General features: G+C 50.1%; 2 protein-coding genes across 10 annotated transcripts in view; one reads left to right on the top strand and one right to left on the bottom strand.

Moving 5' to 3' along the window:
- Positions 1-25114, top strand: part of FAM53B (family with sequence similarity 53 member B) — a 118579-nt gene that overhangs the window by 24765 nt on the left and 68700 nt on the right. For 4 of the 8 annotated variants that reach the window (XM_021526360.2, XM_085582942.1, XM_021526361.3 and 1 more), the window contains 2 exons: positions 2614-3308; positions 17294-21021. In XM_021526360.2, coding sequence (XP_021382035.1) covers positions 2614-3308; positions 17294-17614 — 1016 coding nt within the window. In that variant the 3' untranslated portion in view covers positions 17615-21021. Of the gene's footprint in view, positions 1-2613; positions 3309-17293; positions 21022-25114 lie in introns of those variants that run through there. The other 4 variants (XR_014956195.1, XM_085582946.1, XM_085582945.1 and 1 more) reach the window with 1 other exon arrangement.
- LHPP (phospholysine phosphohistidine inorganic pyrophosphate phosphatase) overlaps positions 23280-25114 on the bottom strand; it is a 72893-nt gene continuing 71058 nt past the window's right edge. For both annotated transcript variants that reach the window (XR_014956196.1, XM_021526364.2), the window contains one exon: positions 23280-24001. Coding sequence is in view for 1 of the 2 variants with exons in the window: in XM_021526364.2 (XP_021382039.1) it covers positions 23911-24001 (91 nt within the window). In the remaining variant the exon portion in view is untranslated. The remainder of the gene's footprint in view (positions 24002-25114) is intronic.

The following is a 25114-nucleotide window of genomic DNA, read 5'->3' as shown; positions in this document are numbered from 1 at the left end:
AAAGTGCCTGATGTGTCCGTGGGTTGCTCCTGCCAAACCTGGAGCTCAGCCTTTGGAAACCTGGCTGTGATGCTCTGAGGGTGGATCCTGTTCTCCGTGGGGCAGTGCAGAGCTCTCAGGGATGGGGGACAACGCCCATCTGCCCAGTTTTGGGGTGTGACTCCAGTCCACGAGCACCACGAGGGTCTGTTTGATGCGGCGAAGGTTTCGTGAGAGAACAGCTGGGTTTTGTTAAGGCTTCGGTGTTGATTTTTGCAGTTTTAAGTCAAAATCCAGAACTAAGATGCTGTTTCACCCAGAGACACTAACAGCCAAAAAGGACCTGTTTAAGCAGGACAAGAGCCCCTCAGGCTGCACTTCCAGCGTGCTCTGGTTGCCCCTTTGTTCTCCAATAGGCACAGGAGAGTTTTCCAGCCAGGCAGCTCACTCTCAGACCAAGGAGCTCTCGTGGTGGGTTTCATCCTGGAACAAATTGCTGCCTCAGAGTAAACCAGGCTGAGGTTTGTAGTTTAAGAAAATTAATACATGTTTAACTGCAGCAGAATTAATGGCTCCAGTGCAATTATTGTTATCAAAGTGCACAGGATGGGACTCTTAGTCTTTAAAAATTGAGCAGAAAGACAACTGCTTTTCCTCAATAAGGCTTTCCAGAGTTCTTTAATTATACCCTTGGCCTTTAGACTACTCCATTTTTGTTTTTTTTTTTTAGGGCAACCTGCTTCCTACTTGCACTGAAAACCCATTTTCTGGGCTATCTGGTATTTTGGGACTGGTCAATGACGGCTGGGGACTCAGAGGGGCCAGGTTGTGCCAGCTCACATTGTGTGAGGGGAAAAGCAAATAACCCCAAGCTGGTGCTGGGGATAGTGGTGCTTTTACCATTTTCTTTGCCAGGTTTGGAAGATTTATAGCTGTTTGTGCTGAAGCAGGGGTGAAAGAGGAAGGTGTCCCATATCCTCCTCACCAAGGCCTTTTGTACAGTCTCTGGCCAGAGGATCGTGGCAGCTTGCCATGAAAAATCAGCTTCTATTTCTGTTTCTTTTGTCTGCTGACCTGACCCAAGAAATCTCTCTGCTGGCAGCATAGTACAGAGGAAAAATAATAAAGATCTAAACATAGATGGAGTTGTCTAGAGCAGATTTCTCACTTTTCATTGTGTTTATTAAAATGAGGAGAGCAACAGTTGAAATGCCGTGCGGTTATTGCGGGCAGAGCCAGGCTGTTCATGGCTGGAGCTGTTATGGCAGAAGCTGGAGAAGGGAGAAATGGGAAAATCAGCCAAGAGTGGTGCAAGGGGCCCCAAATCTGACCTCCTGACTTGAAACCTTAGTCAGATGTGTTCTGCACCATTGCATCTTCCCTACCAGGCTGGTACCTGCAGCTGCGGGCTGGGCACGGCTTTTCATTCATCCTTCAGTTGCCTGAGTGGAAATACCCCAAAAAGCCCCCCAAAATATTGCTTGGTTTAGATACAATCATGTGAAACTTGGCACTGACGGTTCTCCAGCGCGGCTGGGCTCTGTTTGCAGCAGCCAACGACAAAAACAGGCGCTGGGGAGAGGCTGTTGGCTGATGACTTTTTTCCACTGCGGCAGCTGGCGGGGTTGTCCTGCCATGGTTTTCCTGCTGAGGGTGGAAGGTGTATCTGCAGAGAGCCCCGTCTTTTGCAGGGCAGCCCAGCCCTGAGGGTGCTTTGCTTTCTTTTGCTGTCAGTGGGATGTGTGTGGGAATGAGATCATCCTCCTTAATCCTCTCTTCCACCTTGGCTGTCCATGGGAAGCTGGGGAAGGGTCTAGAGCACAAGTCTGATAAAAACAGCTGAGGGAGATGAGGCGGCTCAGCCTGGAGAAAAAGAGGCTCAGGGGGCACCTTCTCACTCTGCACAACTCCCTGACAGGAGGGTGCAGCCAGGTGGGGATCTCCTTCAATGTAAAAAAGTAATAAAACAAGAGGAAACTGCCTGAAGTTGCACCAAGGGAGGTTAAGATTGGATTTTAGGGACAATTTCTTAATGGAAAGGCTGCCCAGGGCAGTGATGGAGTCCCCATCCATGGAGGTATTTAAAAGCCATGTGGATGTGGCCCTTGGGGACATGGGTTAGTGGTGGCCTTGGCAGTGGTTGACGGTTGGATTGATCCCAGAGGGCTTTTCCAACGATTCAGCGATTCTGTGATTCCATGTTTTTTAAATTCAGCTGTAAATTCGGGCAATTGTCAGCTGTGGAGCCCGGGACAAACCGCACACATCTGAGATGTGATTTAGCACAGAGATAACCAATAGCCACAACATTTTACACCGCTGAATTCCCCTTAGCTGGTGCAACCTGGAATATTCAGAGGCATGTTTTTATCTTCTTCTAGCAGTTTTGCTCCTGCTGGGACTGTCACTTTGTCTCTCTCTCCATCTACACCCCACGCAACCCACTCTGCTGGTAGTTCAGGAAACCATATTCCAAGAGTTAATTAATTTGTACTGGAAAACGTCCCATATGCTACTCTTTTTGTTTATGGACGTAGAAAGCGAGTCGCAGAATTAATTAACGCTAATGCCTGTGCGTGTGTGTTGTGGTTTTTTTTTTTTTTTCCCCCCTTTCTTTTCTCCTTTCTGAACCAGAAAATGACAGATGGAGAGATCTCAGCAGGAAGTGTCCACTCCAGCTCGAGCAGCCGGGCGCCAGCATCTGGGACTGCCTGTCGGACAAGGGCGAGGAGGGCTCGCGTTGGCCGAGGGACGCGGCCGGCACCTGCTCCGTCACCAACCTGATCAAGGACCTGAGCCTCAGCGACCCCCACGGCCACCCCTCCGCGCCCCCCAGCAAGCGCCAGTGCCGCTCGCTGTCCTTCTCGGATGAGATGTCGGGCTGCGGGAGCTCCTGGAGACCCCTGGGCTCCAAGGTGTGGACGCCGGTGGAGAAGAGGCGCTGCTACAGCGGCGGCAGCGTGCAGCGCTACTCCAACGGCTTCGCCACCATGCAGAGGAGCTCCAGCTTCAGCCTGCCCGCCCGCTCCAACCCGCTCTGCGGCGGGCAGCCCAGGAAATCGGCAGCCGGAGGGCACGGCGGAGATGGGGTGGACATTCAGAGGTCCCTGTCCTGCTCGCACGACCGCTTCTCGTGCCCGGAGTCCGGCGCGCCCTCGGCCAGCAGCACGCCCGCCTCCACGCCGGAGCTGGGCCGCCGCGCCGCCGGCCTGGCCCGCAGCCGCTCCCAGCCCTGCGTGCTCAACGACAAAAAGGTGGGAATCAAGCGGAGGAGGCCGGACGAGGTCCAGGAGCAGCGGCCCTCGCTGGACCTCGCCAAGATGACCCAGGTAAGAGGCGGCGGGGCCGTCCCTGCAATGGCTCAGGAGGCTTCAGCGCGCCCAAGGTGGGTGTGAGGCATGAGGAGTAATGCGGGTGTGATGGGGAAACGCATCCTGCTGTCCAGGCAGAATAACCCGTTCCCTTCCAAGTGGATTTCTTTGGAAAATTCATGTGTATCTCCTCAACGCTTTTTTTTTTGCACACCAAGTGCTCTGTGTTGTCATTTCCTCCTGGCATGGGTTTTGAGGAGGAATGTGTTAAACCCCACATTTTTGAGTTCAGGGCAGAGGAGCCTTGGACCTGCCATGGTGAGGTGAAGGCAGCACCCCAAGGCCCCCAGCCTTGGCTCTGTCAGGTGCAGAATTCTTACTGCTACAGGCTTTACTTGCTCTTAGGCTCTGTAATTTTCCACTCTAGAGATGTTATCACGTTTCATTTTCAGTTGCAAACACAGAGCACAGCCTCCCTCTTCGATCTGCTGAGCGGAGCCGGATAACAGACCTGAAACACAAATCAGGGAGGATTTTTCTCCTTGGTCCTCTCCCTGCTAGACCAGGTGACAGGACATTAGCAAGAGACAGAGCAAGAGGCTGCATTGAAGGACAGTGTTTCCCTTCCACACTCATAAGATTTCCTGCAGTTTTATGATTTGACATTTCCCACATCAATAATTTACACTCACAAAGTCACCGTCAGCTCAGTGTGGAATGGAGATAATGGGGGGGGTGTGAAGGCCCCAGGGTTCTTATTGTGGGAGCAGGGGTGCCCTGGCCACTTCCCAGGGTGGGCTGTCACCTTCTGCTGGCCTTAAAAATTCCCCCGTGGTTTCATTTCCGTGTGATCACCTGCTGTGCTTCATCCCAGAGTCACCTGTGTTGGGAGTGTTTGCCCTAAAAGTTTTTTGTAGTGCTGGGGCCAGCAAAGCCTGTGTGGTGCAAGGCATCCCCATGTTGTCTGCAGGGAGAAATTCACAATATGGGTGAGATCCAATATTGTGTGTGCATTTTCACCTCACAAGAACACGATATTTTATGGTGTTCTGTGCTGAAGGAGTGCAGAGGGTGCTTGAAGGAGTGCAGTGGTATTGTTGGAGGAAGAGATCATCTTTTCCTCCTCTAGAGGAGCTTGGAGGATAAAAAGGGTGAAGGAGTCACATATTTTGGTGAGATCAGGCAAAAAACACGAGGATTGCTCTTGTCTTTTCATAAATCACAGCAACAACAGTGATTATTATGCCAAGCTTATTTTATTAGATAATAAGCTGGATGGACATTGAAAACCACATACATATGTTGTTATATTTTACTAGTCACAGGGTGGAATAGCACAACTGCCCCCGATTCTCTCTGTACAAGCAGACAAGCATTATTTCACTTTCCTGGAAGTGTTCAAGGCCTCATTGGATGGGGTTTGGGACAACTCGGTCCAGTGGAAGGCATTCCTGTCCATGGCAGAGGCTGGAATGAGATGGGCTTTAGGGACACTTTCAGTCCAGACCATTCTGTGATTGTCTGGTATGATGGACAAGGAAGGAAGAGACTGTCCAGGCTCCGGCTGGAGAGATCTTTGTTGCCCTCTGAGGATGTTTTGAGGCAGCTTCTCCATTGCATCAGTCCAATTTTTGTTGGCTGGTTTGAAGAAATGGGCTTGGCCTAGGAGATCCTGAGGGTCAGCAGGAGCTTCCCTTTCCCTCCAGTGGATGCTGAGGCCAGGCACATGTTTATAATTTGGATGGCCACGGCTTTGATATGGGTGGGTGATCCAAGGATGGCAAAAAATCCAATCACTTGGATGTCAAAAAGCAGCTCAGTCCACGTTCCTGGAAAACCCTCAGCTTGAGGAATAGTTGTGTTTTCTCTGGCTGCTGTCCCCCACATCAAAACATCTTCCAAAGTGAGAAAGCAGTGCCTGAACGCTCAGCATTGCTCAGTGTTGGGGTGGTTCATCCTCTGGGGGAAGTGGTACCACAAGGAAAGGCTTGGAAGCTCCACGCTGTGTGGCACAAGCTCTGTGGGAATGGGGAAGGGGTTGCTTGGTGCAGCATCTCTCCTGATGTAGGTGGGCACCCCCTCTCCCAGCCCCTCCTGTCCCTCAGGTCCAGGCTGGGTGGCCGGAGCCGCTGCCCAACGCCCGGCGTTGCTACAACCAACAACCAACAACAGCATCACTAAGGAACTCCCCAGTGGGATCCAGTCCAAGCAGCTCCCATGGATATTTTGAGTTTCCAGGCAGCAAACCCAGCCAGGCTCAGGTGCCCGTGGCAGCGGGTGAATCCCCAAGGCAGGAATGTGCAGGGTGTGGGCAGGCAGGGCTGGAGCAGAGTGGGAAGAGAGGGGTTGGACTCTATGGTCTTGAAGGTCTGTTCCAACCCCGTGATTCTGTGAAAGCAAAGCTGTGCAAGGGCCAGGGTTTCAGAGCTGAGGGCTTGTGGATAGCAGCACTGGCAGGCAGCTCTTGGCGTGGGAGGACTGGCACAGAGGGACGAGCAGGATGAGGCAAGTCACAGGGAGCATTCTTGCCTTTGGTGGGGCATGGTCAGAGCCCTCCCCAGGATGGGAATGCCAGGAAAACCAACTAATTCCTCGTGGGGAATAAATGTGCTCGACAAAACCTTGCACATTTGGGTATCCCACAGGCTGCTTTTAATGCTTTCAGCCTGGGAGATGCAAAGTTGGGTGATTTCAGAATAAGAGCTGAAATCATGGCAAGTGTCTTTGTGGCTGCACATGTGCTCAGGTCTGGGTTTATATGGGGTAGAAACACCTTCAGCCAAAGTGTCCAGACTGGACTTTCCAGTTATCCACAAAGAATTCACTTTTCAGGTGGGGAAACTGAGACATGGAGCTTTCCCTGAGTCCCTGGGTGCTGTTGTCAAAGTGGGAACTGAGCTTTGAGATGCTGGGTACTGGATCAGCATCTGGCTCTGGCAGCAGATCGGTTAATTTTTCACTTGTGCTGGTAACCACGTGTGTTTGTAGGCCTGGAACTTGGTACCATAATCAAAATAAAAATAATTTGACCTGAAATAAATGTTTTCTTTATACCGGGAGGGATATTTAGGCCAGGCAGGAGGGGAGGGAACTGCTCCTGGAAGCAATTACATGGCTACATAACTGGGCTAATTAAGAGAGAAATCTAAATGTTGAAGTTAAGCTGGCAGGAAAAATACTTAGGAAAATATTGCCTTTCATTCCTCAAAATCCTGGTTGTGTCTCTTCTGTCTGCAATTCCCATAGCCCAGAGAGGGAAGGTGAGCCCATATCCCTCCCTTTATTATTTGCTCATATGGCACCAAACCAGACAGGCTTCAACTTTGGGCAGGAACCAAACCCTGCAGATGGTTGTCATTGAAATAGCAACAATTTTAAAAAGCCACAGGCACCACGACAATCCTTCTGCTCCTTTTAAATGCACATGAACTCTTTGCCTTGTGCCTCTTTGCCTTCAAACTGGGAGTGATCAGGGGGGTCTCGGGTGACGATGAGGTGTCATTAAATTATCCCAAGTCTGGAGACAGGTGAGGTGGGAAGAAGCTGGTTTCTATCTTCATCCCAATCAAGGAGAGTTTGGGTACCTGGCCTGGCATTTCTGACCTCCTTAACATGAGGACAGGAACCATCCTCTCATTTCAGTGTAGGGTTTGGGCTTGCTTTCCATCCTCAGCTGTTATTCCTTCTTTCCACGTGAAGCACAAGCCCGAGGAGGACACATCCCACCTCCCTGATCCAGCAGCTGTTCTGGCAGAGTGGTAATGAATCTCCTCACAGCCTGCTCTCCTTCCCAGCATCAGTGCTCTCGGCCTCACAGCCCCAGGGACTGTCTCTGTAGTGGCAGGCCAGGATTAGAAATGGTTGGGATCAGATTTTTCCATGAATTGGGAGGTTTTCCAAAGAGCTGGTTTTCCTTTTTCTGATGTGGGTGCATCTAAAATGAGAAGAGTCACAAAGGTCACAGGAGGTTTCTTAGACCCCAGAAGTCCTCCCAGCTGGGCTGATTTTGGCAGGAATGAGTGGTTTTACCCTTTGCAAGTGACTCGGAGAAGAATTAGGTAAGAAGATGGATTTTTCTAAAATAAAATCACACTCTGTCAGGGATGCTGTGTGGTAGAGAGATACCCGCTGGGTTTTCCTCCCCCGTGGTGTGGTGGATTCTTCTCCAGAGGAGCTTGACATGTGCCACCTCCACATCTGCTGCTTTCTGACATCCTGGTGTGAACATTTCCTGGGATCTCAGGCATTGTGTGCCGAAACACCTCGTGGCAGCACAAACATTGGGTTTGGTGGCTTGGCTGAGTCATTGACGGGAAGCTGAGCCATAGGCCAGCCCTGATGTTGGGTGTGCAGATTGCCTTCCTTCACACAGGCTCTGGGCAGCTGCAGGGGACACATGACACGTCCCTCACACCAGGGACTGCCACCCTCAGTGGGAATTTGCAATAATCCCCAGCTGTGGCCACGCAAGCCCTCGCTATCTCTTCCCCATTCTGCTTCCTGCCGTCTAAAATTTTGATGTGCTGGTCACTGAGAGATTTCAATTTGTGTTAGGATGGTTCTAAACACAGCCATCCTTTATACAGATGTGCTTTTTTTAATGGATAATTTATTTTTATATCTGTATTTATTTTTATATACATATATATATAAGAATATATGTAAATGTTCAAGGGCAGTTTAGATACAGTTTGGAGCAGCCTGGTCTGGTGGAAAGTGTCCCTGCCCAAGTCAGAGGTTGGAACGTGATGGTCTTTGAAGTTCCTTCCAAGTCAAACCATTCTATTTTTCTAATTTTTAATGTATATATGTATTTGTTCAAGCCAGCCATATTCCCTGCAGCACAAACCCCAGACAGGAGTAGCCCTGGCTGGAAATGGAGGGTGGTGCTGTAGAGTTTGAAAATACAACTTTCCATGAAAAGAAAGTCACAAATACCTCAGTGGCATGTAAGGCTTTGCACTGCTGACAGGAATTGTCAGATGTGATGAGATACTGTAGGATCTGTGTATTGGTAGCAAATCAAGGCTTGGAGGTGGCTCTTGTGCCCCATTTCTGATGGTTCTTCAAGGTTTTAGTCCCTTTGTGAGCCTTCAGAGAAGCTACAGTTTGAAGAGCTACGTCTGTCCTAACAAATGCTGTACTCCTGGTCTTTTCCTCCTGAGTTTTCTCTAATATCCATTTAATTTTCTACAAAGTTTGTACCCATGAACACTGAGGATTCCCAGGTATCTGTCAAAGTATTTCTCCTCTGTGAAGCTCTATATTAAAGAATGTCTTGCAGTATATGAGACAGGGAGTAGCTACTCTAGAATAAATAAAGCAATTAAAATACAATTTTGCTCTGCATCTCCATGGTTTATGGAGAGCATCCTGTGCTCATGGGTTCATAACTTCTTCCCTGTGAGGGATGGGTGGATGAGAGGGTGCTGGCAGCAGTGGGCACAGTGAGGAGGTGGTGAGGGTGAAGCCCTGGGTGTGCCTGGTGAGGGTGAGTTACAGAGAGGACTTTGTGCCTGTCGTGGGAAGGGTCTGGGCACAAGGGGACCATTGACGTTGTTCCCTGGCTGCCTGGACAGACAGAGCCTTTCACAGGGTGACTTCACTGCCCTACGAGGAGCACGTGCCTCCAGAGGATGGAGTCATCTGCACCAGGGATCACAGGAGCATCCCCCTGGAACAAGGACGTGTGGTTCTTGTGGTTTTCAGAGTTAAAATCAGCTCCAGCCTGGGCTGGAGATCCAGAAGGTCTCCAGACACAGTGCAGTGTGTAATGCTCGTGATGGTTGGGAGCCTGGCTGCCCCTCTGCCTTGTTTTCCCTTCCAAATTTAGGAATGCTGGCAGTTTCCATGAGGATCCATGCACACAGGAGTTTGTACACTCCCAGAGCTGAAGTAAGCAGCCCACCAGTTTGAAATGTTTCAGGCTGGCCTTGGCACTGAGTGGGAAGAAGTTTCAAACTGCAGGGTGGGAGAAGGGACCTTTCCTCTCTGAGCACCCAAGTTTTTTCTTGGGGGGTAAAAATCCCTAATTTTCACACAAGAAGATTTTCTGTTTAAATTTTGGCACCTTTCAGGCTTGCTGGAGAGGGCAGGAGAGGTGGCAGTGACCTGGGTTGGCATCAGCACCCTCTTGAGCCAGTGACAAATATTTCCAAATGTAGTGATAGGCAAAATAACTGGAGGTTTTAAATTCCATACGTATCCCAGGAAATAGTTTGCTGTTGATGTAACTTCTGAGAGAGATTCCAGCATCCAAGCCCCAGTGTTTTTTCAATAAACAGGAATGAGAGTCTGCAAAGGTCAGTTTGTGGCTTGGTGGGAAAAAGCCTTTGGGTGAGGATCAAAAGGAACTGGTTTGAAGGTGGCAGGGACACCTTCCACTAATCCAGGCTGCTCCAAGCCCTGTCCACAACCTGGCCTTGGGCACTTCCAGGGATCCAGGGGCAGCCACAGCTGCTCTGGGACCTTCCTACTCACACAGGGAACAATTCCTTCCCAAAATCCCATCTAACCCTGCCCTATGGTGGTATGAAGGAATGCCCCCTTATCCTGTCACTCCTTTGTCTAAAGCCCCTCGAGTGCAGCACCTTCAGGCACAGGAAAGGGCTCTAAGGTCTCTCCCAGTTCCATCCCATTCCATCCCCTGCTCCTGGCTGCATCTCCTGCTCCTGCCTCCATCCTCCATCCCCTGCTCCCAGCTCCATCCCACCACAAGGCCCAGGGATGCAGGGTTGGGTGCTGCACTCACACGGGAGGACAGGGCTGGGAACACAAACAAAGCTGGGCAGTGTCTGTCCCAAACATGGACAAAATCCAATTGTATCCCGAGGATGCACATCTGATTCACCACGTGCTGATTAACCCTCCCATCCCCAGGCTTGTGTGCTCTGTGACTCCAAAAAGCACAGGGATTCACCCTGGAAGGAGTCAGCATGCTCAAAAGTTGCATTTTGGCTCAAAAAAAGCCAAAAGGGATTTTTCATGATGGTTTACAAAAGAAGCCCAGCACTCTAGGAGCTACTGGGTTAGATAGGAGCTACTGGGAGTTACTTGGAACCACTTACCTTGCAAAAATCTCCCAAAGCATTTCAGGAAATGTTGCTAAATAAATAATAAATAAATAAATAAGGGCCCTTCATTTTTCCTTTCCAGAGAAAGATGCTCAGGGTTAGCCCGAGGCTGAGGCTGTGACAGAAAAGTGAGGTGTATTTCAAGTCTGCATTGGATTTGCAGGAGGTCTTGGGTAGGTGGGCGCAGTGGGTGCAGGTGCCACACACTCTGGATTTTTGGTTATCCACAATGTGATTTTATCCCTTTACTTGCTGCTATTCTCTTTCTAGTGCTGCTGAAACTGTGACATCAAGTTTGGTGTTAATTTTTATAAGGTCTTGCCTTATCATTTTGCCCCTGAAGTGAGACCCACAGTGGCACAACAGAAGTGTTACTTCTGTGCTGAAAATTATAAAGTATAGAAATGGAGTAGGGCTGAGAAAAAAAGAATAATTCCATATTAGTGATGTTTCATCCTAACCTGGGATGAGTCAAATCACTGAATTTCCCTAAAGATGAGCCACTCCAAATCCTGGAGTTTTGGCAGCTCTGGGGACAAGTCATGTTCAGGTTCACCCTTTTTCACGGAAACCCACAGCATTAAAAACCATCAGTGGGTGAGCAGCCCTGCCACTGTCCCCACTGGACTCCTGGCAGTGCTGAGTGTGTTGGCATGAGGAGCCCTGTTGGTTTTTGGTTTCTTTTTAATTTTTGTTACGTTTGGGATTGAAGTGTTAGAGACGGTATTTTGTGTTTAGGTTTAGATGTTTCTCATTTTTTATTTGGAAGTTGTGAGTTTTATAGTATTTTATTAATAAGTTAAAAAATGGTTAGCTATTTTTATATAAGTTTCTTTAAGGTTAAATTATTTAATTAATAAATGATACTTAAATTATTTTTATTTTTAATTTAATAATTAATTATTTGAAGTTTGTAATGGGGATTTTTTGTTTAATTATCAAATATTATTTAAACTCATGAAGAAGAAGGTGAAGAAGAAGGTAAAGAAGAAGGATTAGTTATTGGTTTTAAATTTTTATTTTAGTTTTTTATATATTACTATATTTTAAAATTTTAAGTTTTCTTTTTAGTGATATATACTTCTCTATACTATATATACTTCTATATACTTCTATAGTATACTATACAGTATGCTATATATACTTCTATGAACTTGTAATCTTAGTGTTCTTATTTTTGGAAGTTTTCTCTATGGCTTTAGGTCAGATGTAGTCTTTTCTTGGGGGTTAGAGTCTGCTAGTATAGAAAGTTTAAAATTCTCAGTATCTAGGACTCTGAGAGGTCCTGCAGTGCCCCAGGGGTCTGGATCCCAAGAGGATGCAGAGGAGGAGGCAGAGCTGAAAGGCTGGCAAAGGCAACCTGTAAATAAAGAAATAAATATACAGTGATCACTAATGACCTGTTGGAGCAAATGGATTTTTCCAGCTCATAGCAAGAGTTTTGGTGTCTGTTAGGGAAAATATTTGTTTCTGGCAGGAAATGAGGGTTTCCTCCAATTATTATCATGACTAGGAATGGGTTGGGAGGCTGTGCTGGGGCTGGGTCCCCACGTGTGGGATGCTGTGGGATGCTGAGCTCAGGTGGGACAGTGGAGCCCCAGAGTGACTCTCTGATTCCCTGCATTGCTGTATTTCTCTGGGATTCCTGGGATTTGTCTCTCCAGCTTTGCCCTGGGGCTCTGCAGCACCAGAGAGATTCCCACTGGTGGGTCACACAACAGACTTTTCTTTTGCTCCCTGAACATCCTCACTGTCACTGAGGCAGTGACATACTCCAAAGAGAGAGCAGAACTCTGAGTAAACCCAAATTATCACCACAGGCTCCAAAGGCAGCATCAGTACTAATGACTTAAAGCCTCCTTGCTTTTTTGGTTTTGTTTGTTTAATACTGTGGTCTGAAGTGACTTGGGGGGATAACAGACATTTCTGAGCCTGCTTGTGATAGCTGGTTTTCACACCAAACAGAATAAAAGCAAAATTATCTGCTAAATGCACCAAATAAGCACTGGTGCCTGTTGCAAAATGAGGATTGGGGCTGAGTAAAGATGTTCTTAGTGAATGAGGAGGGAAAAGCTGGGAAGGCAGACCCTGAAAACCAGGGCAGGGGTGTGGTACCCACCAGGAGCAGGGCAGGGAGCCATCCCCTGTTCTGGGATGCTGCTGCAGGCACGTTCTGTAGCACCTTGGCCTGGTGGAGGCTGTGGGGCTGCCTGTGAACCACTCAATGCCTCCATAGATAAAATTTATAAAGAAAATAGAGTAGCAGATGAGTTTGAGCTCCCTGACATGGCAACACTGTGCCTGACCCAGCTCTGCTCTGCACCAGGCACACGGGCTGCTTTTGCTTTTCACACTCCCCATCACTGCCTGTGTTTTCCTTCCTCAGGTATTCCAGCATTTCTTTCCCAACACTTCATCCCTCAGAGCTCCTTTTGTGGGAGGACAGGGTGGGTGCAAGCCCCCTGACCTTCCCCAGAGGCAATGTTGATATTGGAAACCATGTGGGGCAGTGGTCACCAGTGCTCCTTGGGGTAAGGCGGCTGTGTCTCCCTCTTTTTGGGGAGGCCAAATTGCAGCAAGGGAGGTGCTGGTGAGGCTGGGGCATCACTGAGAATGTGCTTGTGCCAGGGCCTGGACCTGCTGGCAAAGCTGCTGAGGTGCTCCTTTGTTATAAGGAGGAGAACTGGAGCCTCAGGATTAAGCCATGCTTGCTGCAGCTCCCTCCTCGTGTTTCTTCCATCTCCACCCACCAGGAAACCAGGCTGGAGATGGAGTTGGAGAAGGTTGTGGGTGCCTCAAAGGCAGCACAGAGCTTTGAACCTGAGTGATGTGTGTGTGTGTGCACAGCCCAAATCACAGCAGCTGCCGTAATGAAGTTCTGCAGAGCTTAAAAACCAACTCAAACCCGTTTTCCAGTCTCATTTTCCAGTCTCAAGCACCTCTCCCTCCTCCTCAGCAGCACGGATGAGCGCTTTCCCTGGCACAAATGTCAGGCAGGATTTACCGTGATGGAACAACCAAAGCATTTCTATATAACGATATAAAGATAACAACTCAGGCTGGAGGTGTTTTACTGGAGATGTTTGCCTCGGGGAGTGGTTTCAACCTGAGCCAGGCAGAGAATCCCCCAGTGGAGGTGACTTTGCTGGCTGGGGAGGGCTGGCAGAGGCTCATCATTCCCACATGGAGCTCGCTGCCCGCTTCCCCCTTCCCTTCTGGCACCGGCTTATTTTCAGTTTTCTGAAGCAACTGCAGCCCAGTGTGCTAACAGGAGGTGATGACAGCTTGGGAGGTAGGGCCAGTGCTGCTGACAGCTCGTGGCGTTACACCTTTCCTGGGAAAATTGCAGCAATCACCTGGCAGGGTGAGGGGGAAAAAAAAAAAATAAAAGCGTTTGAGCAAAAGCCGTGATGCCCACAGGGATCACAGTCCTGCTGATGTTGGTTCTGCTAGAGCCACCACGTTTGCAGGGATGTGTTTTGAGGAAGAGCTCACAGCTGGGTGTTTCACCACGGGGAGAGTCAGAAGGAGGAATGTCGCTGTGGGATTTCTCCAGCTTGCTGTCGGGGCCGTGCAGCCCCATCCCTGTTGGGACACGTGCCTAAGGGGAGGGAAAACCTGAGGAAAAGGATGGATGTGAGGGGTCAGCCGCTTCCTGCAGCCTTCTCTGATGGTAGCCTTGGTCCTTGCACAGTGTGGAGCATCACGAGACCCTGTGGGAAGGAGAAGTAGCCTGAGCTTGGTCACCAGCATGCAAGAAGGGCTTTGATCTGGAGCAAACCTGCAGCTTACTCCAAATGACCAAGGATTTCTTATTTATGGATATTTTGAGATGATTTTTCAAGTACTTCCATTAGCAACACCGCATTTTCTCTCTGAGGGCTTTATGCAGCGTGCTGAATTAAGATGGTTTTGGAAGGGTTGGGGGAAGAAAAGGCAGCACCTCAAATGGTCAAAAACGGGTCCTTGTGCTCAGTAAATGTGGTTTTGGTGTAAAGTGCATTACAGGTGCTCGCTGGGTGAAGTCAGGATGGCCAGAAACATCTCCCAAAAGCCATCTGTGTTGGATTCCCAGTTTCCCTGAGACCAACAGGACTTGAGGTGCCTGATACCCCTTTTTGTCTGGCACTGGAAGCCAAGGTTGGGGAGAGGCTCGGAGGGGGGAACAAGCTCCGCATTGTGCCACCAAACCTGCTCTTTTCTGACATCAGTAGAGGACTTGAACACCCGGTTTCTCCAGCTCAGCACCTCAGCACGTGCAATAATTCACCCAATAAATAAAACATGAGCAAAGAACCCTGGAAGGGCTGCAGACAGACACTGCATTGATGGTGGTGGCTGATCCACTGCTGCTCCAAAGCCAGCCCGTGGAATGCTGGCTTGGTGATCACCGTCCTGGGGGGGACCCTCCTGAGCCCAGCTGCTGCAAGGTGAGCTGTGGGATTTTGTGGCAGCCAGTGCCTGTGAAAACTTGCTTTCTGAGCTGTCAAACCTGCCTCATAGGGAGCGTCCCTGACCAGCACCCTCTGCACGTGGCCTTGCTCCACCAGCAGCTGCCGCAGCACTGGGACCGTCAGAAGAGGTTTTCCATCCTCTTGCATTCCCTGGAATGACTCAAGGGTTGCAGCATGTGTGGATTGGAGCAGGGAAAAGGAGCCTGTTGACTTGGTTCCCTTGCCACAGTCCCCTAAGATGCAAAATTTCCCTGAAAGTCAAGTAACTTCATGGCCGTTCTCTGAGACGTGTCCGAGCTTGGAAACACTTTTCTTTTGGATGGGAAGAATGTGCTGGGGACCTGTTGAGTTACCCTCCAGTCTGCATTCTCCTTCATTCACCACCACAGGAATCACTCATCTCCTCTGAAGCACTGGAGAGCATCTCCCATCCTCTCAGGATGCTCTGTCCCACCTGTAGCAGCCCAACCTGTCCACACCTGGGTACCAAACCCTGGGAAGTGCCTGATTCAGGAGATGAGCTCGATTAAGAAGGAGGAAAATTAACATTCCCAGAAGTGCCAGAGTTTTGTTTGTAGAAGGGATTTGCACTTCTGAGAGGGCTGTTGACTTTCAGGAGACCTAGGTTTTTCAAGTGCCTAAATCACTGTTAGAAATATGCTTGCAAATTTTGTGAAGTGCTTAGAAAATATTTCTACTATGTCCTTGGGCCTTCTCCAGTGGTAATTATGAGTTGTCCATTAACCACAGTGTGCAGCTCTCTGCCTGAAGCTGTTGCATGCTCAGCACCCAGAAGGCAAAGGCACAGCTGGGATTAAAGAAGAATATGCCCAGGATGACGTGAGGGCTGGGTGCAGTTGCATACTTGGAGAACAAATACCCTTTTTTTCACACGGGCTTGGGGCTTGTGGGTTTTTGAAGGTTTCAGAGACTGAAGGACGTGCAAAATGTAGCTTCCCCCAGCTTGGGCAGTGGCCAGCTCCTCCTGGGGCAGCAGAAACCTCTGCTTAGATAGGGCAGCCTCTGCAGTGACTCCTTTCACTGTGCATGGGGCAGTGCAGCACCCAAAGCCTCTGAGCAATGGTCCGTGGGTCCAACTCAGCACAAGGCCCTTTGATTTGTTAGGAACTGATTGGGGTGTGATGCAGAGCCCCTGCATCTCCCTTAGGGGCTCTGTAAATGGGTGATCTTCCTTCCTTTACAGCCTGGGGTAAGTTATTGTGGTGGAGTTTCTCCCAGCTCACCTGGATTTGAATGAAAAAACCCTCAAGCCAACGTACCTAATTCCCAAGGAATGCCAGTGGGGATGTTTTGGAGCGAGGTTGTGTCTCAGGCTGTGTGTTTGGTCCTGAATTGGGCCAGCCAGAGCAGATCCAGGCAGCAGCCCTGTCACTCTGTCACCAGTGCTCTGCTGGGTACTGAAGTTCTCCTGGCTCCCTCAGCCACCCCGGTGCTCCAGACCCTTCCCTGGCTCCATTCCTTCCTCTGGACACTCTCCAGCCCCTCTTTCTTGTCATGAGGGACCCAAAACTGACCAGTAACAGGTGAACATCTCTAGCTAGTGAGGGGCTGCCTTCCTATCAGGGATTTGTGGAATTCCCATTCAGGCCTATCCCATGGGATGTGTCCAGGCCAAATGTCTGAGACGTGAACACTCCATCACACACTGGCTTGATGAGAGGCTCCACAAGCTGCTGAGATCCTCCTCAGTCTCGCTCTGCTCAGAGCACACACTCTGCCACTGGCATGGCCTCGTTATTTCCCTTGGCACTCAGTAATGAGGGTTTAGTTTGTTATTTTAAAAACCAACCCGGGCTAAAGGCATTCCCTGGCAGGTGAGCACGCTCGTGGCCGGGCTGCTTCTCTGGGATGTTCTGTGTGCTCTGCTCCAGAGGGTTTGGAATGCCTGCATGCTCCTTGTCATTCTCAGGGTTTGAAACTGTTTAGAAGACGTGACAGTACATAAACTAAATAAAGTTTCTGGCCAAGGTAACCGGGCGTGGAGACTCAGGGAACAGCCATGAGCCGTCACAGAGGAGGGTTTAGCAGGACACAAGCTCCAGCGACTTAAAGAAAGTGCTGAAGTTTCTCTTGGCTAATAAGGGGAGTTGTTGGAAATGTTCATTCATTTTTGGTGATCTCTGATCTGCCTCAGACATGGAACTGGGTGATGCATGGGGTGGAGATGGTGATGGGACCGATCCAGAGCAGGCTGGGGGTGGTTTTGATGTTTTTGCCTTTTGCAGGGGTAGCGAGGCCACAGGACCTGCCATGGATGGGGGGTGGAGGGTTGCAGCATCTGTCCATCTCCTGGGGACCTGCTGAGTGCTCCTGCTGCTCTGCTTGTTTTCTGTTGGGCTGCGGGAGCTCAGGTCTGGGATAGGGAAGACTCCCAGCTCATCTGGCGCAACTTCTACTCCAACTTCAGCATTCCACCAGCCATTCCTCAGCTGCCTCTCTGCCTTTGCCTCTGCAGAACCGCCAGACTTTCAACAGCCTCAGCTGCCTTAGCACCACGGCCGAGGACGGCTCCCAGCGGCTGGCGGGTCCCCAGGCGTGGACCGCGGCCCCCGAGGTGATGCCGGGCAGGACCCCCGCCTGCACCCCGGTCCCGGAGCCACCGCGGGCCAGGCCCGATGAGCGCCGGGCCAGCAGGGATGACCTGTCCTGCGAGGAGGAGGAGGAGGGCGCCGGGAAGGAGGAGGACAGGGCGGCCTGGCGGAGCGGCGGGCCGGGCACCGAGAGCCTCTTCCAGCTGGATGGAGAGATAGACATCGAGCAGATAGAAAACAACTGAGGAGGGAGCAGCTCTTCTCCCCCTGGGGGCTGGGGGCTGCCAGCAGAGCCAGGGTGGGCTCCTGGTTGCCAGCGAGTTTGTGGGATCCTGTCATTGCTCCCCTTCTGCCAGCCGGAGGGGATGAAGCAGCTTTGCCAAAATTTCATCAGGTATTTAGAGGAATTCGTGTGCATGCGTGTGTAAACCTTGAAATTCTTTGTAACTACTGTAGCCAGAGATCAGCCAGGCCGAGGGAAGTGCCTGTCCCACAGGGAAACCAGGCACGGGGATCGCCAAAAACTCAGAATCCACGAGTAAACGGCTTTTGCCAGGACACGGGTGGAGCTGATGGAGCTGGCCATGCTCCCGCAGGTCCCACCTGTGCTAGTTCAGAAAGGGGTGCACAAGGAGAAACCACCACTCCTGGGACTGGAGGAAGGGGGGAAAAGCAGAATATTGAGATTTGCAAATGAGCACTGGCTGGTGGCCGCCGGGGTGGCCACGGTTCCTTTTCTCCGGCCACATCCCGTGTGGCCCCAGCACCCTCCTTGCTCCCCACGTCCCTGGCAGTGCCATGAGGAGGAAATCACAAGTGAAGTTTTGCTTAAATTCAATAATGGCAAGAGCTGGATTTTTACTCCTTTATTTTTAGTTTTCCTTTTCCTGATGAGGAATTAAACAGATCCCTGGCCCACGTGGGGCGGCACCCGCAGCAGCGCTTGCTGGGCGCTGAACGGGGATGCTCAAATGCCTTCCTTCCCTTCTTTTTACTTTCCCAGTCCCCCTCTCTCAACTCTTTTGGGGGAAAAAACCCTACTCAGGCTCTGTGCCACCCTCACTTGGGTTCCCAACACCCTGTTTGGAGCAGGGCTGGGCTGTTTACCCATTTACCAGCAGCTGTGCCCACTTTGCTACCCAGGGCACGGCTGCCACCCTCTTTTTTTGGCTTTACTGTGAAGGGCTGCCTGCCCAAGGCACGTCGTGGAGGGGTTACTTGACAAAGTCAGCTGGCAAAAGGCTGAAAATCCAGGTAGCAGCACTGAAAGCTTTTCCTCTTCCTGTGCCTTTTTAAAGCACAGATAAAGTGGTGACCATTATGTTTGTACGACATGAATCCTCTTTGCTAAAAATAAGCTGTCCACTTGCTAACAGGTTTAGAAGGACACATATTTCTTTTTTCTCCCACTGTTTTTATTTTTATTATTTTGTTTAAAGCTCTAGGAAACTGTACAAATGGCTTCCAGCATCTTCTGGATTCCTTCTGCTGGTTCCTTCAAGCTCAGGGGTCACTTCCTGAGCTTTGCAAATGTGAGAAAGGAAAAAAAAAACTCCATGATACCAAGAGCAGCTGAAGACAGGACATTTTTAATGGGGTTCAGCAGCACCACTGGCAATGCCTTGAGGGTCCATACCTCGGAAAGGCTGAGAGCTGCTGGTACAGGTTTCATTCATCATTTCTGGTTATATTAGTGCACTTTTTTCTGCAGTGGTTTGGGACGTGTGTGGCACCTCCCACCACAGTGGAACCCATTTGTTGTTACCCCTGTCCTGACACTGCTGAGGTTTTGCTGATGGCTGTGGCCATGTCCACTCCCTCCAGGCAAGCAGGACAAGCCCCAAATATTCAGGGAAGGGATGACAGGGATGTCTTTTCATTTTGGGGAACCCTCCAGCTCTTTTAAAGTGTCACTTTATGCATCACTTATAAAAAAATACATCCTGGGTTAATTTTTATCCCTCCCGTTGTGGAGGGTCCAGCCACGCCAGTGTTTTCCCAGGCTGCTGCCCCTCTGTCTGTGCCCCTGCGGTGGCACCCTCACAGCAAAGTTCCTGGCTTTGAGTCTTCCTGATGCTCCATCCATCCCTCCCCACCACTGACACGTCCTGGTCTCGGGGCACACAGCTCCTGCTGGCCACAGGCCCCTCCTCAGCTGAGCAACAAAGGGCAAATTCCCCCAAATCCACGTCTGGCTCCGGGTGGGCTCTCACGGGGGCATCCCCAGGGCTGGAATTCCTAAGGGCTTCTGTTTCTTTCCAAGGGCTGCTCCTGGTGCCATGCTGACCCCCCAGAGCGGGAAGGTGGCCAGCAGGCCACGGCCCGGCTGTCCTGGACGTAGCCGTAGCATTCAGTTTACATTCAGCACAACCCGTTTGCCTTACTAAAAATGCTTCTCCAATGAGTCATGGCCTTATACTGGGCACGTTGGCGTAGGCACAGACTACAGTTAGCGACAGTTTTGAGGCCACAGTGGTGTTCTGTTGGGTATTTCTCATTGGGTTTGTATGATTTCATGTACTTATTCTCAGTTTAAGAAAGCCTTACTTTAAAATTTTTTTTTCTCTCTCTCTCTCTCTGTAGAGGTAAAACATTTGTGGATTTATATATATATAAATATATATATAAATAATTAAAAATAATAAATATAATATAGTATGTGCCTCAGATTCAGGGGACATCCTGTTGATTGTAAAGTCAGAAGTGGCGTTGCTCCCCTGGTGTCAGGAGATCTGTCCCCTACGCAGTGGAAGAGCAGGGCATCCCTTGAGGGTCTTGCTCTTGGTTTGTAAAGGACTTCACCTATTACACAGATGCTTTGGGAGCCCCCAAATCCCCCGGCAAACCCCTGCCGGCTGCCAGAATGTGATACTAAAGTCATATGCAGACAAGGGATGTTATTCCTTGCTAGGTAGCTAAAATAGGTTCATTATTATGAAGGGACTCAGTGGCTTGTCCAAGGTGTGACCCAGTCTGGGCAGCAGCTGTTTTGGGAGGACACCAAAGCTGTGGCAGCAGCAAAAAAAAAAGGTTCTTCATCCTGAAAAAAATAGGATTTTAACACAGAAAGTCTTAGCAGGCACACGGGAGTTTGCTGTGTGTTTTGCAGATGTAGCTCTTTGAGCCTGTCCTATGAAAGAGTACATTAAAAAAAAAAAAAAAGAAACCAACGAAAAGAAGCATTTGTAAAATAGATTGTAATTTTTCCACGTGCTAGCATAGCCTGTTTGGCCAATAAAATTGTGTTTCAAGTGCATTGTTCGAAGCTCCTGGCTGCCCAGGCGAACAGACTGACGTAGGATGTTCTAGGATTGTAGCGGTGCTTTGCAGCGTGTGTGAGTTCGGTGTTCAAGAAAGAAAAAGAAGAGGATGGCCAAATGAAAAACAAAACAAAACCAAGCAGAAAGATGGGAAGAAGAATAAAAACAAAGCCTTCTGAAGCTATGACCTGTAGTAGCCAAGTCTCGCTGGCAATTGCACAAGCGCCGCGGGCCGTGCGTGTCCCGGGAGGGGCTGCCCCAGGTGTCCCCTCCACGGGCGGGCGAGGAGGCTGCTCCTGCCCCCCTCCATGACTTGATTGCACTAGAGCAGCTCAATCTCAGGAAATTGCTTGTTACTTTTACTGTGTAAATAAAGCTTCCTGGTTCAATAAGCCGCGTCCCTCCGCTCTGTGCCGTCCCCGCGGCCGGGCGCGGCTCTGGGGTCCGGGGGCGTTGGGGACATGGCTGACCCTTGGGGTTGTGGCACTGGTTGGGGTTTGATGGGGTTGGAGTTTGATGGAGACCCTTCCTCTCCTCTCCTGGCTGTACCTCCTTGGCATCTCTATAGGTGCTGGGAAGGGATGTCCCAAAAAATGGGTGGGGGTTAGGTAAGCCTTCACACAGGACCCTCCCTAGGGGTGTCTGTGTAGGAAGGGTGTCCCAGCCATGGGTTGCACAAGAAAATGGACATTTTATAATATTCACGCAAACACAGAGATGCTGCAACCCTCCCCATGGTGGGGGGACATCTCCCCATGCCTCCTCCACCCCCTGCCTGTCATTTGGCTTTAACACAGCCAAAGACATAAACAACAAAATGCAAATTGAAGTGCCAAGTAGCACCTCCTTCTTTGTGTTTAAGGACAAACATAATATCCTGCCTCTTAAAATTTAAATTCAAATCTAAACTCAGAGCCCACAGCAGGCCAAGGGCACATAGGGGTGTTAAATAAATTCTTGGGGAAACAGGGCAGTATCTCCCTGCAGCCTTTGCAACCCAAAAAGGAAAACGGCTGCACTTCCTCCAGCAGGCAATGTAAAAGGTTTCATGACAGATGGCAGGATGTTTATCTGCCTAAACTTAATCAGATTGAAGTGATAGGCTTAGTATAATAGAACAAAAAAAAGGGAAGAATTAGGGGTTAAAAAGAAATTCTCAGTAATCCATCACAGCCTGAACGTTTGACCAGGGTTTACAGCATCCTTCCATGTGTGTGGATGCTGACAGTACCATACACTTTGGCTGAACCACTACCCAGAGGATAGAAGATGCAAAAACAGACCCAAAAAATTGCACTAAGGTCATTTTCCCAGATGTAGTTTATTTTGTTAGAACTTAATTCCCAGCCCCCTTTCCCCTGCTGTCCCCAAGGGGTGCTATGCAGCTCCAAGGCCAGCTGGTAGCTCTGAAAAACAAGTGTTCCAAAACTCCAGAAACACAGAGCATCATTTTGGTGTCCTTCAGTCACTGGGGTCATCTTCAGCTGTTGGGACTGCTGGAAACAGAGCTGGAATTATCCTTGACCTGCTTGCAGGCTGAATGCAGTGGCCAGCAAATGCTACCTGAGAGTATGGATATATATATTAAATATATGTAACACAAACATAATTACATGATTTCCATGGTCCCCTGGAGATCTGAAGCAGGTTAAAGCCTAAAGTCTTGCCCAAAGCCCAAGGGGGTAAAGAGCTGCTGATATGTTGATTAAAAGGGGACTTTAGCCTCTAAAAGGTGACCTTTGCAAACACTACCATGTGTCAGTGAGGGTGGGAAGAGGACTTGCAGGAACAACCCCTAATCTTTTCATTTTTTGACCCATTTTGAGCCCCTTCCATGCTCTTGCCAGGTGCAGCATGGCCAGGTGTTACCACACGTGCTGCAACAGCTGCACTGCAAAACTGACAGAGAAACTAAAATCCCTGGGGAAGGGCTGCAGTGCCTGGAGGCAGGGAGCAGCTCCTTTCAGAAATCCTTATTCTGATTAGCAGGAAAAAGGCAAATCTCATGCCTCTCCTGGCCCTGGATGTGCTGAGCACTCCTGGCAGCAGGAGGGGGCTCAGTGGGAGCTGAAACTGGTGCAGCAGATTCTCAGAGGGCACATGGGGATGTTCAGTGAGCACAGAATCCTGGAATCCCACAATGGTTTGGGCTGAAGGGACCTTAAAGCTCGTCCTACTCCATCCCTGCCATGGGCAGGGACACCTTCCACTATCCCAGGCTGCTCCCAGCCCCATCCTACCTGGCCTTGGGCACTTCCAGGAATGAAGCAGCCACAGCTTCTCTGGGCAAACTGTGCCAGGGTCTCCCCACCCTCACAAGGAGCAATTTCTTCCCAAAATCCAATCTAAACCTGTCCTTTTGAAGCTATTCCCCCTTGTTCTATCACTACATGCCCTTGTGAAAAGTCCATTTTCAGCTGGAGCTGTGTCTGACTCAGCCCCTACAGCTCAGGGACTGCACATCCAGGATTTTAATCAGGAAACCCACACCCCCTCCCACACAGGCTGCTCATAAGACCCCCTCGCAGAGAGAAGGCAAAGACCATCAGTCCCATGGCCTTTTCCAGCTTTTCCAGTTAGGGAAAAGCATTTCAGGTCCTGTAAACAGCCCTGCCAGTGCTGATCCAACTGAACACGATGACAAAACAGGCCAGATCCAAGGGATAGGTTTTATTCCAGACAGGATGGTGCAGTTATTCCCTAATGTGTTACTGATTGCTGTGCCCTCTCCTGGGGCTGCTCCAGATGGGCTGATCCTGGCAGAACCACAGCTCCTGCCTTGCCAAGGCATGTGGGGCTGTCCCCCTCCCCAGGGCTTTGTGCAGTCACAGGAGCTTGGTGGCCTCCATCAGCCCCCAAGGACATGCCCCATCCCACCCAGGCACCCCAAAAGGCACAGGACATGGGGGTTAAACAGGTAAATCCATTCATGATGGGGTGCCTGGGTTCCCTGATTCCCACCTCAGGCTGGGTCCCCAGTGTGAGCAAAGATAAAAAGGGGGAACAGCCCCCCAGCATCTCCCAGAGGAGGCTGAGGCCCCTCACAGGCACCAAGGACAGGACATCCAAGGCTCTCCAGAGGACAGCAGCTTTGGTGCTCCCTTGGATGAGAGGTCAGTAGAACATTTTAGTACCATCAGGTGAAATATTTCGGAAGGCAGGTGCCCACCACCCTGCACAAGGCTGGGCTGGGTTCACTCAGGTGAGATGGAGGTGGGAGAGGATGAAGTGGTTCCACGGAGGGGCTGCAGGTGAGGGCTCATCCCTGCTCCTGCTGGGATTTACAGCTCCTGGAGGATGATGTCCACAGCCTCAGCCAGGTTGTTCACGTAGGCATCAGGCTTCACCTCAGGGTGGTTTTCATCGGATGGCCTGGAAGGAGACAGAGGGGCAGAGCTGAGCAGGGGCAGGATCCCAAACAGGCCCCATGTCCCTGGTCATGCTGCTGCTCACAGAGCCCAGGCAGTGCCAATGGAGCACCCCTGAGGTTCACAGAATATTCACAGGATGACCAGATTGGAAGAGACCCTCAAGATCATTGAGTCCAACCCAACCCAACACCTCAACTCAACCCTGGCACCCAGTCCCACATCCAGGCTTTGTTAAACACACCCAGGGATGGTGACTCCACCACCTCCCTGGGCAGCCATTCCACAACTTTATCACTCTTTCTGTAAAAAACTTTTTCTTAATATCCAACCTGTATTTCCCTTGGTGCAGCTGAGGCTGTGTGCTCTGGTTCTGTCAGTTCCTGGAGAAAGAGCCCAACCCCAGCTGGGCACAGGCACCTTCCAGGAGCTGTGCAGAGTGACAAGGTCACCTCTAAGTCTCCTTTTCTCCAGGCTGAGCACCCCCAGCTCCCTCAGGGGTTCCTCACAGGGTTTGTGTTCCCAGCCCCTCTCCAGCCTCGTTGTCCCCTCTGGATGTTCTCAAGGTCCTTCCCAAGCTGAGGGGCAGAGCTGGACCCAGCACTCGAGGTGGAACCTCACCAGTGCCAGGTACAGGGGCAGAACGAGCTCCCTGCTCCTGCTGGCCACACCATTCCTGACTCACATTCCTCCCTCTTCCCTTGTTTTTCCTCTTTCTTTCTCTCACACCCAGGTCTTTCCCACATGCCCAGGTGGATCCTATGTCCTTTGTGCAAATGAGCTTGGCAAAACTTTGCACAGCCTCAACTGGAAGAGAATTTCCAATTAGTTAATTAATCCAAGTCAATGCACTGCATTTTACATGGCACTGCTTCACCCAGGCAATAGCAGCACTTGACAGGGATGGCTGCAAGGACACCTCACTGCAAGCCTGGCACCCTACAGAATTACAAATAATTATTCTCCCATAGTTTTTATCTAGAAATAGGTAGGGAAAAGAACTATTCCCTTTCAACCTAGAGACACAGAAAGTCTTCACACTGCTTCAGTGAAGAGCAAGGTTCTGCCAGGGTTTAATTTTACAGCACCACCATCTCTTGCAAACCCACCAGTGGTG

The sequence above is a fragment of the Lonchura striata genome, chromosome 6 (assembly GCF_050655825.1).
Source record: "Lonchura striata isolate lonStrDom1 chromosome 6, ASM5065582v1, whole genome shotgun sequence".
NCBI lineage: Eukaryota > Metazoa > Chordata > Aves > Passeriformes > Estrildidae > Lonchura > Lonchura striata.
Note: the sequence above shows the minus strand (reverse complement) of the source record. Positions and strands in the feature narration are given on the sequence as shown.